Source organism: Gouania willdenowi, chromosome 22 (assembly GCF_900634775.1).
Source record: "Gouania willdenowi chromosome 22, fGouWil2.1, whole genome shotgun sequence".
In the NCBI taxonomy this organism is placed as follows: Eukaryota; Metazoa; Chordata; class Actinopteri; order Blenniiformes; family Gobiesocidae; genus Gouania; species Gouania willdenowi.
In genome coordinates this window covers 16,653,908-16,666,193 of record NC_041065.1, presented here as the reverse complement: position 1 = coordinate 16,666,193, position 12,286 = coordinate 16,653,908, and the positions used below count along the sequence as shown (strand labels likewise).

Sequence of the window (12,286 nt, the reverse complement as noted above, 5' to 3'; positions counted from 1 at the left end):
GTTGCCAGATTGGGAGCTATTGAGTTGAAACGCAGCAAGGAAGGACAAAATGTATTAGAATTATGTTTTCAACAGTTTGGAAAATCAAAGTCCAAAGATGAACGGAAGAATTCATCCGAACGAATACTCCAAATAAATCTGATAACTACAATAACATTTGAAGCAGAAATAAGCATGTTTCTTTGACTAAAAGTACCATTAAGATAGCGTTTTTAGACGGGGAAGTGTCTGCTGTGTCTGGCAACGCAGACGGGGTTCGTGCGTGAGATCGGATCCCTGTGAGATCGTCCAAACTTTGCACAGCTTTCTGCAAAACGTCTTCAGGAATCCGATTCGTTCCTGACCGGATCGTTCTCGTAAACAGTCTGACGGTGAGTATGCGCGGATGATGATGATGATGATGATGATGATGAGCAGGGCGGTGATGAAGGTGTTCTCACGGGTTAGTCGGTCCTGCAGGAGCTGCTGTTGATGATGATGGCAGAGTTCATGTCTCAGAGTGAGCTCGACTATCCTTTCAAACTACTGGAGTATTTTAACGGCTTCAGAGTGTCTAAGGTAAACAAACACTCCATTTCAACCTAAAAAGTTCTTTTTCTGTATAATTTGCAGGGTTGGGGTCAATTACATTTTTCAGTTACAATTACAATTCAATTGCGATTATTATTTTTTTAATCATCAGAAAGTCAATTACAATTATGCTCTCAATTACTAAAGTTCAATTACAAATATTCACCATTGCTGAGCCTGAAATAAATAACCTAATAAAAATTACGAAGCGTCTATTGATACGGAAACGAATTCATAGTCAGTTTTACTATTGATACGGAAACGTATGTTTTTCATTTTAACATATTTAACACGGCACATTCCACCTTTAAAAATACATATACGAAAAAAATAAACATTTTATGGTTTTTCCTGGGTTAGGGCTAAAATAAAAGGGTTTGGGGGTAGCTAAAAATAAATATCAGCTAATATAAAACTGACGGAACTTTTGGTGGTGTACCTATCACGTCACCTAAACTGGCCAATGAGGGGCGTTCCGTATGAATAGACTTGTCTATTCATGTCTTTCCGTATGAATAGCCACAGCCTAAAAAATTAACCCTTGATCCTTTTGTGTTAGCTTTCTGTTAGCCTCTCTCATGATAACTGGTCCTAAATCAGCTGTAAATACACTAAAAACAAATATCTATCATATAATTACTTTCCTATCTATTGGTTACCGTGCTAGGCTTCCTAATCAATGAACATATAAGTTGTAATGTTTTTGGTAATAATAATGCATCAATTTTATATCGTGCTTTTTTGGACTCTCAATGTTGCTTTACAGAATTAAGGGATTATTCTTTCACGCCACACTTAGTGGTGGTAAGCTACTACTGTAGCCACAGCTGCCCTGGGGCAGACTGACGGAGGCGAGGCTGCCATAGTGCGCCATCGGTGCCTCCGACCACCACCAACACTCACTCACACACTACATTCATACTAGGCAATGTGAGTGAAGTGTCTTGCCCAAGGACACAGTGACGGATACCATTGAGGTGACTGCCACCCACTGTGACACCTGGAATTCTCAGTGGTCTCCCATCCACCTACTAACCAGGCCCAGACCTGCTTAGCTTAGCAATGACAGGCTGGTATGTCCGTATTACCCCTCAATTCATTTATTTATTTATTTTACATGGTAAAATGTGGGAAAGCTTGATATGGAGCATATTTTAATAATTGTCAACTTATGGCAAGCCTTTTTAACATTTAATAAGTAGCGGTACTTGTAATTGGATATCTATAAGTCAATTTTGACATGTTGTCATTCCAAGTCCACACATCCATGATGTAATTTTGACTAGTGGATATCCCCATTGTAGATATCTGAAACTTCATTACAACTATTTGAAATGTCCCATTGACTTCCATTCAAATTTAATTTCAGATATCTACAATTCACATTCGACATGTTACAATTCCCAGGCCACATATCCATCATATAAATCTGACTTGTTGCAATTGTAATTGTTGATATCTATAATTCTATTCCCACTAGTAACAATGTTATTATTATTATTATTTTTTTGCTTTGCAACTTGCAAAACAATAGACAGGAACCCCCAGGCCCCCCACAATGTCAATTGTTGATATCAACAATTCAATTCTTACTAGTCATAATATTAATTGATATAATAAATTGAATTGTAGATATTTGAAATTGAATTCTGACTAGTCAGAATGTAATTCCCACTAGTGAGAAGTAAAATTGTAACTAGTAAGCTCCATTGATTAAATGTGACAATGGCTTGCCATAGAACCACCCTGATATTCCCATGTACACCCGTGCTGACCCTGAAAAGGAGCAAGCAGTTTGGAAAATGGGTTCTGACGGAAACCTGTTACAATTGGACCCTAAACCCACAAAAGCATTTTATAAAAAGGGGACAATACACATTCATCTTTCTTTCTTTAATTTCCTTTTGGCTCTTAGGTTTAGGGGTCACCACAGCAAATCCTCTACCTCCATCTAATTCAGTGTTTCTCAAATGGGGGTACATCTACTCCTAGCGGTACGCAATGGCACTACAGGGGATACTTGAGAGCGAAAGAGAGTGGAAAATTAACAAAAGAAAATTTGAATTACAAATATGGGGTTTATAATGTTTATTTTTAGTTTGAAATGATAACCATAATCCATCCATTTTCAGACCCGCTTTGTCTTATTTCAGGGTTGCAAGTGTCTGCTGGTGCTTATGTCCAGCTTTTTTCAGGCATTAGGCGGGGCACCCTTGTCGGGGCTCAAGTCCATCGCAGGGCAAACACACGCAGACAACCCCTCACACTCCCATTAAAGGTGCAGTCTGCAACTCTTATAAAAAGTGACTTTTTATCATATTTGCTAAAGCTGTCATTATGTAAGGACAACTTTACAAAAAGTAGATTGTGTGAAAAAAACAGACTCATTGAGTCCCCCTGCAGCCTTTGACAGATTGCCAGAATGCACCGCAACCGAGCAAAAAAAACCAATCGGAGCCAGGATTGTGTTTGATGGCTGTCTGACAGCTGTTGCTCACAGTCTCCGCCCCTTTCCCGGAGCTAGAACGCCGTCTTTTTTACAGTGTATGGTGTGGAGGAGTAGAACATGGAATTAGTCACTTTTCAGCTTGAAAGGAAATTACTGCTGCTTGATTTACATTATGTTTGATTTGTAATTGTTACACTAGAACTCTGTGGTGCATGTGTTGTTTGTGTGTGCACAGCAGCCTCCATTTGGGCTGCTGTAAGTAACACTGTGTTGTTGTTGTTGCTGCTGCTGCTGAGGTGTGTGCACATTGAGAGACAAGCGCTGCAGTAATATTGTTGTGTTTGTAGGACATAAAACACTTAAAGGATCACTGGAGAGAGGATTACGTTGTTACCTTCTTTAATGTTGGCGCCCATTCATCTCAACACACACACTTCTTCGACTCCTCTCTACTTCCTGGCAGCTCTAAAGTAAAAACAGTCACACTATGCCCCCTACTGGCCGGAGAAGGATAAACTTTCAGAACACAACATTTTCCCCCTTTCTTAAAAGCATAACACTTAACAAATAATGTGGGGTATAATCAAAGTGTTATTTTCTTTTTTTCACACCGTGTAAGATCCTTTGTTATAACCTGAACATATCAACCTCTTATGTAGTTATTATAACATGCATATAACTTCACACAACACTTATCAGAACATTATAACCTGCATGTAACTTCACATGACAATTGGCAGAACATTTCTTTTGTTTTTTTTCAAACCCATACTGTATATGCTCAAGTGACATAATCTTTGGTCCAAGCTGGCTGTTTTCTATTCCGTTGGCTCCTCTTCTGCATGTTGTCACTTGTAGCAGGTTCTGAAGGCTGTGGTTCTTCTGCTGTAGGAGTAAAGGTCTCCGGCAGCACCGAAAGGCGTGAAGAATCCCAAGTCTTCCCGTCTGTCAATGTGTAGCTGTGATGTCCCTTAGGATAAACTCTCAGAACACAACAAATATGCTTTTAACAGAGCATGTTGCTGTCGGACTAACGTTTGCTTGTTGGCTCCTCTGAGGGAGGGACTTTAGAAAGTTTGGAGGCAGGGCAAGAGAGCAGCGGGGAGGGAGGGGGAGAGAGGGATCTTTTTTTTTTGGAATGTGGGAAGAAGCTAGGGTACCTGGAGAAAACCCACACAAGGACGGGGAGAACTAGAGTAACAACAGCACCAGGACTTCTTACGGATCATATCGCTCCACTGTACAGCTGATCTAAATACCGTTTGTAATGGTAGAATGATATGTGCATTATAATTCTGAGCTTATATGTATATTTTTCCCTCCCTTCATGTCAGAGCTGTTTTCGTATTATGTTTTCTCAAACAAGTTCACAAAACATGTCTTGTTCTCACAGATTCTCTGTGTCAGACAATCCCATAACAAAGCTCTTGCAGGTGTCCCTTCCTTTGTTATTATGCGATTAGCCAATAGCAGCCTTTCTACCCAGTTTTTCTTTTTATCCTATAAGAAATTTGTGCTGTTACTGTGTGGTTGTGACTTTTCCTTTTTCACGTGAGACCTCTTCATCGGTACTTGTACGGTGTTTACGGTAGTAAATATGGAGGCGTCCAGTGTAGGACTGTGTGTTACGCTGAGAATCTTTCTTTCCAACAGAAGTCAGCACTTCATTACTTTATGGAGTGTGAAAAAGACCCAGGTTTATCTCCGTAACCATTTGCCGTGATGGCTGCTACATCTTTACAGCGGAGGTTTTGGATGTGGAGTCAGAGTCAACAGTGGTGGGATAAGGATGTCAGATGTCTCAATAATGCAGAGTTCATTTAGAATTTCTGAATGACAAAAGGAAATCCCCTGGGACTCAGAATTAGGTCATTTTCGCATGGTGATGACGTAGGAGTCGAATAGAAAGCACCTCGGAATTATGCTGTTCAAACTGTCTAACAGATCGGATACAAGGCTACAGCATAGCCATGCATGCTGATGAATAGTTGACTTCACTGGCGTACCATAGTTGAAGTAAAGATTGACAGTGACTAGAGATATATTTGCAAAATGAAGGAAGGTGCTGAGTCATTGCACAACGTGATTTATTTTTAGGTTAAAAAATTGTTACTGTATATCTTGATTTTAGAGGTCGACTGATATGGGATTTTCAAAGGCCGATGCCGATACCAATTTAAAAAAAAAAAAAAATCAGCCGATGGCCAATATTTAAAGCCGATATTTGAGGCCGATATACTTTTTTTTGAAGCACATTGATTATGAAAGACAATTGAAACACTCATATGATATAAATGTATATATTAGAAATTAAATTAAATACACCAATAGAGCTCTTAACATTTATTGAACTTTAAATATACCGTACACAACCAAGTAAAAGAAAAAGTACAAGACGGGTAAGTAAGTTATTTGTCATAAATAGCCTTTAATAAAAAATAAATTAAAAAAATGATTTATTTCAATAGTTTTTTTTAAAGCTATAGGGAGCCATTGCAAATGATTCAAAGAGTCAAATGGGGCTCCAGAGCCATATGTTGCAGTCCCCTGCCCTGACAGAATCACAGCTAAACATCTGGCCTGGTATCATAATCCATCAGTTCTGACCTCTCAATGCTGATTCTGATGAGGTCCTTCTTTTTGGTGTGGAATCGTGTATGCGCTGCGAGTGTACACTCTCCGCTTGTCGCCCCACATGCACGTCGTCACTATGCTCGGTGAGCTCATTTTTCTCATTAAAAATATGTGCCGTGACTGAAAAAGGTTGGGAAACATTAGGCTTCCTGCCTGGCAGTCCAATATATTCACTGCCTCTTCTGTGTACATGTCCAAACCATCTTACTGATGATACCCTTTTACCACATCACACCTTTTTTGCCCCCTTTTTTTTTTTCACATCACTCATGACACTTGTTCCAGCCTGCTTGAACACGCTTCTTCACTTCTTTTCCCAACTCTCAATTTTTCTGGTACTTTATCTCTACTCCCTGTAACCTCACCGCTCCACTTGGGTTCCTCTCATTTAAATACATGAACGGTATTCAATCTTGCTGAGACTAACATTCATTCTAGCCAGTGGCTATCCGTACGGTTGCCGTATCAATATATCGACATTCTAGCCGTACGCAGCGCCCCTATTTGGCCAGTTTAGTTCATGTGATAGGTCAGTCATTGGTCAGTCTAGGTTTCATGACTAAGGCTAACCCTTACCCTAAACCTAACTCTAACCTTAACCCTAAAAATTGTTGTGATATTGGGTTATAACCTAACCCTAACCCTACACCTAACCTATACCTAACCCTAAGACGCTACAGACGTGTACTTCAGTAACTGTACCAATAGCAAACTTCCCCCTGTCAACATTTGGTGTGAGGATCTTACAAAAAATCCATCATTACATCTGGGTCTGAGTACAAATCATTTTCCTCTGAGGAGTGGTGCTAATGATCCTACATTGATCACATTTTAAAGATTGTTATGCTGTCATGTACAGTGTAGGGAACGTTACTTTAAAAAAGTAATTAGTTATAGTTACTCACTACTTGTTCAAAAAAGTAACTGCGTTAGTAACTAAATTACTCTATAATAAAAGTAACTCATTACAAAGGAAAGTAACTATTTGCGTTACTATTAAAAAAAAAAAAAAAAAAAAAAGAATGTGTATCGTGAGGTGCTTCATTAAATTTGAGTTGCTGACAACAGATGTGGACAAAGTCTTCTCTCCTAGATATAATGAACACTTCACATACACGTTCTTGCCTTTTACCACAATTAATTTAAAGTAGTGTTTGTATCGTCACCTTAAAAATCTCAACTTTTCATCAGACTGCTCCACGCTCGCCATCTCTGCTGCTTCATCAAATCTGTAGTGTGTGTGTGTGCGCGTGCGTGTGGCGGGTGCTGGCACGTCGCCTTAGCCAATCATAATCGCTCACCTTGTTTTTAACCCGCCTCCTCTTGCTGGCACATGTGTAAAAACACTGGCTCTGATTGGCTACCATGAAACATGACGCAGCCTAAGCCAATCATAATCGCTCACCTTGTTTTTAACCCGCCTCCTCTTGCTGGCACATGTGTAAAAACACTGGCTCTGATTGGCTACCATGAAACATGACGCAGCCTAAGCCAATCATAATCGCTCACCTTGTTTTTAACCCACCTCCTCACACCAGTCGAGTCAGAAGCCGGGGATGCCTTCGGGATAACATTTTATTTAATCAATGCATGTAACGCACCGCATTTAACGTTCAGTAACGATAACGGCGTTGTAACGGCGTAAAAAGTAATTAGTTAGATTACTACGGTGGCTGGGAAGTGTCAGGTCACAACGGAAGTGTTTCCGACGGACCGGTATTACAGACGGACACGTTTCTGGCAGATGTTTTTAACCCACCAGAACAGTTAAGAACAAGAAGAAGACATCGAAACGCGTATGAAAGTAAGTGAAAGTTGATTAGGATACTCTTATATTTTTCATATCAGGCTGTCACATCATAATACCGGTCCGTCGGAAACACTTCCGTTGTGGCCGGTTTGCATTCGTGTTGTGACCTGTTTGCATTTGTGTTCGTTTCTGTAAATGCATTCACCTGACACTTCCCAGCCACCGTAGATTACCCCGTTACTGAAAAACAAACGCCGTTACCTAACGCCGTTATTCCAAACACTGGTCATGTAATAGGTCTGAACAGGGATGAGATTCTGCAAAGATTATGGTGTTCTGGTTCAGAATGAATGAAATTTTTTCATACATGGACGCATAATAATCACGTTGTGTAGAGAGCGCGGTGCAAGTGTCCCTATAAGAGTGAACTTCATGAAACAGTATGTTGTTCTGGTTCACATAATCTTTGAGTTGTGATGTAACCTCCTTCAAATGGGACAAATAACAATCACGTTCTGTAACAACCCCGTCGCAAATGTTCTTATAAGAGTCAACTTCATAAGCAAGTCTGTTGTTCACGTCCATAATCTCCTTCAGTTTTATTGAATTGTTGTTACATTTGGACTCATAATATCGACGTTGTGTAAAGTGCGCGGTGCAAATGTTCTTATAAGAGTGAATTTCATCAGACATTCTGTTGTTCAGGTCCACAGACTCTTTGAGTTGTGATGTAACCTCCTTACAATGGGACAGATAAAAATCACGTTCCACAGAGAGTGCCTTGCACATTTCCTGATAACACTGAACTTCATAAGACATTCTGTTGCACTGGTCCAAAGATGCCTTGAGTTTTGACGAAACCTCTTTACAATGGGACAGACAATCATGTTCTGTAGAGAGCTGGTAGATCTGGGCCTGACTATCCTTGAGTTCTGATGAAATCTGGTTATAATTGATCACCGGATCCAGTCCTGGGGAGGCGGCGATGATCTCATTATGATGGTTCTGAAGATTTTTAGATTCTACAGACAGTGTGTTGTTCTGGTTCTTATACTCCATAAGTTCTGCAGACAGCTTGTTGTTCTGGTTCGTAGACTCAACAAGTTCTACAGACAGAGTGTTGTTCTGGTTCTTATACTCCACAAGTTCTGCATACAGCTTGTTGTTCTGGTTCTTATACTCCATAAGTTCTGCATACAGCTTGTTGTTCTGGTTCTTATACTCCATAAGTTCTGCATACAGCTTGTTGTTCTGGTTCTTATACTCCATAAGTTCTGCAGACAGCTTGTTGTTCTGGTTCTGATACTCCATAAGTCAGTAAGGATTTGTTAAATGCTTAGGTTGATATCTACAGTAAGTGTTGACTCGTGTGGTTTGGGACCCATCATTCTCTGAGAATGAGATTTTTAACTGCAGTACGGTGAAGTCACTTCCTTTGATGTCAATGCTCGATAGCTCTGATGTCACCGGGCAGCCCAGCTCTCTGATGTCACAGAGAACGAGTGTCTGACATGGTGGCTCACTGATAGTTCCGTCATAAAGCTCGACTGGGACAAAGGCCCCTTCTATATCTCCTTACACAGACACACACACACACTCACAGGTGAGAGTGAGAGTTTAAAGTGACTAAAATGAGCAAATAAAGAGGAACCAGGTGGCATGTGGGCAAAATGTGGCAAACAATAATGAAAAAGGGCAAAAATGTGGAACAAGAAGAGGCAAAATGTAGGGGGAAAAGGAAACAAGTGGTATTTATTGGGCAAAAGGTAACTTATTGGGATGAAAATTGGCCCAAAAAACAAAGAAAGAACAAAAATGTGATAAGTGTCCAAAAGGATATTTAATGGCAAAGGGTAGCTTAAGTCTGAAAAAGGTTTTGAAAAGGGGCAAAAATGGGACAATGGACGTTGCAAAATGGCCAAAGGAAAAAGGGTTTGAAAAGTTTTCCCCTTTTAAGGTTTTCTGGGGGAATAAGAATTAAAATTAATAGATAAAGAGCTACATGTTGAGCATCACTGACTTAATAACTGCCTGAGCTTCTACATAGTGTCACTGATAATGTAGAGGGCTGGTCTGCTGCCAACATACAGAGTATATGAAAGCTCCTATCAAATGATGCTGTTAAATACATGCTTTTCATTGTGGGATGGGAAAGACCTATTGCTGCCTGCAAGCTTCCTTCAACACTTGTTTTGAGAGGAAGGATTGGCGTTAATTCGAACCATTTTTTTCTTAAATTTCACTATTTTAATTTTGATATTTTTCTTTTATTTATTGTGAACTGCTGGGTATAAAATTTGTCAGGTGCAGACCTACTATTTTTCAAATATGGATTCAAAATGATGAGGAAAAATGTGTCAGGCTACCTTATATAATATAAAACACAACATGAATTTAGTCGAACAAAAATGTATTGATTGATTCCCTGATGGTTGAGATGGTTATGGGTAAAAATTAAAAGATAATAAGTAAAACTAATCAGCCAGTAACATTTAGCTGATAGCGAGCTTTTATGCACGTGTATCAAATAAATTGGCTGTGTCGTCATGTCTCTCCACCCAGGTGATATTTTCTGCCTGTGAACTGGGCGTGTTTGACCTTCTGCTGAAGTCCCAGGAGTCCCTGAGTGCCCAACATGTGGCGCAGGAACTGGGAACCAGTGTGGATGGAATGGAGAGGCTGCTGGACGCACTGGTGGGAATCGAGATCCTGAAGGTGGAGCAAACCAGAGCGACCGGTGAGAAAGTTTTTGAAACAAAAAGCCACTTTCATATGTCATTTGAAATAAAAATGACTAGTTTAATCAAATATTCAGCAAATGGTTCAAACTGTAGATAAAACTAAACTTATTTTTTAATCCCAGAGGAAATACTGCATTGCTGGACAGTATATCAGTTTCTTACTTTTGTGTTATTATTCATGCAATTAATTTACTATTAGTGATTTATCTGAAGCTTTGTCTCTTGTTTTTGTAGGTTGCTAGACCAAGAGCTACATAAATAAACCAAAGGCTAAAATGGACGACAGTCAGTACCCGTGCCTCCCTGTAGGAGGCAGAGTTATGCCTGTTGTGCCATTGATTTTCCTGAAATATATTCCTTTGTTATTCTTGCAGCAGCGTTGTACAGCAGCTCTGACGTGGCCAACCTCTACCTGGCCAAAGGCAGCGACAAGTCTCTTCACGACATGATCATCTACCAATCGCAAACCATCTACCCACTCTGGAACAACATGGTGGACGCCATCCGGTCAGCTAGATAGGATGAGGTAGATTATTCCCATTTAATCAACGAGTCCTTATTATGGTTTTTATTTCCCCTTTGTGAAGGGAAGGCAGGAATCAGAACGAGAAGACTTTCGGGCTTCCTTCGGAGGAGATTTTCCAGGCTATCTACAGGTCGGTGTGGATCCTGTTTCCTTTGTGAAATGGTAACGTATCTTCGGTTTGGTTTGGACTCTGTTTGGCTGTGGTAGATCAGAGGAGGAGATACTGAAGTTCATGGGTTTAATGAACTCATCGTGGGTTCTCGACGGACACGACATCGCCACAGCGTTCGACCTCTCTGGGTTTAAGAAGATTGTCGACCTCGGAGGTATGATGCTGAAGTGTTTGTTTCCAGAGTGAACAGAACAGGGAAATGGAGCTTTACAGTTCACTGCTTTCTCCATTTTAATGGAATAATGGTCAGATGGATTTAGATACATCACTGTTGAAGATTTTAAGGCTTAGTTACGACCAAAAGTTGTCACCACTTTGTTTCTCTGAATACCATGTTGTTGCTGAAACTCTGGTGCTGCTTTCCCATATCTTCCTCAAACAGAAATAAAATGAGCAACATACAGTACAAAACATTAACAAAATAACGCCAAATAAAAATCAAGTAAAAAATATGACTTCAAAAACCTACAACTACACAAAATTGCCCTGAACATTACCATAAAAACACACGAAACAACAAAAATACACAGAACAACCTTACTAAATCCACAAAGCTGCACAAAATGAGTCCACAAACACAAAAATTACCAGAAACACACACAATGAAAAACGAATGCAACGCTGACGTGAATTTTGATAATAGGGCCCTCAAATGAGACAATCCTATTTTTGTGGCCCTGCTGTGATAAAATCTACCTCTCTCTCCACTTCAAGAGATTTTAATCTCAAAGAAACCGAGTTCAATAAAAAAAACTACTTAATAATAAATCAGGGTTAGTCTTAAAGGGGAACAATAGATGGATTTATTTTGAATCTCTCTATAAGAAACAGTCTTGGGCTTCCTTCACTTCTCCACGCGGATGGAAAGACTGACACACGAGCTGTTTGAAGTCTGCAGTTGTTAGTTTTTAACCCAGTGGTTCCAGGTTTTAAACAATTTACACACGCACCTCACATATTTCCTACCACATTGATAGAAATTCATTACACAACTCATTAATGACAACTTAACGGCAAAGTTAACATTTTAAAATAACCAAAAGACAGAAATGCAATACATTCAAAAATGACTTTGATCTATAGTTGGAGTCAAGACAGTGTTCAAAGAAACCTGCTGATATATTCAGCAACAAACAAAAGAAGCATGCTGGTACTCAAGCTTTGACAACAACTTGAATTTCTCCCAGGGTGCACTGGTGCGTTGGCGCGTGAAATGGCGAGGGAGTACGAATCGTCCTCCGTCACTGTGTTGGACCTCCCTCAGGTGGTAGAAGCAGCAAAGAAACATTACCGTGAGGACGGCGACGATGTGGAGTTTCAAGCCGGTTTGTCTCAAATACTTTCACTCCATGATTGTGTGAAAAAATATAAATCACTTACACCTCCACAAACAAACGCACAGAATAATGTGTGCGCGACATAACTGGGAAAATCCTATATTTAC

At 39.9% G+C, this 12,286-nt stretch overlaps 1 protein-coding gene across 6 annotated transcripts in view; it reads left to right on the top strand.

The window, feature by feature from the left end:
• The first annotated feature begins 222 nt into the window (after positions 1 to 222).
• Positions 223 to 12,286, top strand: part of asmt2 (acetylserotonin O-methyltransferase 2) — a 14,980-nt gene continuing 2,916 nt past the window's right edge. Inside the window, exons 1-7 of one of the 6 annotated variants that reach the window (XM_028437545.1) lie at positions 223 to 371; positions 460 to 558; positions 9,966 to 10,140; positions 10,522 to 10,651; positions 10,732 to 10,800; positions 10,878 to 10,996; positions 12,030 to 12,167. In XM_028437545.1, coding sequence (XP_028293346.1) covers positions 472 to 558; positions 9,966 to 10,140; positions 10,522 to 10,651; positions 10,732 to 10,800; positions 10,878 to 10,996; positions 12,030 to 12,167 — 718 coding nt within the window. In that variant the 5' untranslated portion in view covers positions 223 to 371; positions 460 to 471. Of the gene's footprint in view, positions 372 to 459; positions 559 to 7,398; positions 7,458 to 7,580; positions 9,007 to 9,965; positions 10,141 to 10,518; positions 10,652 to 10,731; positions 10,801 to 10,877; positions 10,997 to 12,029; positions 12,168 to 12,286 lie in introns of those variants that run through there. The other 5 variants (XM_028437544.1, XM_028437547.1, XM_028437549.1 and 2 more) reach the window with 5 other exon arrangements.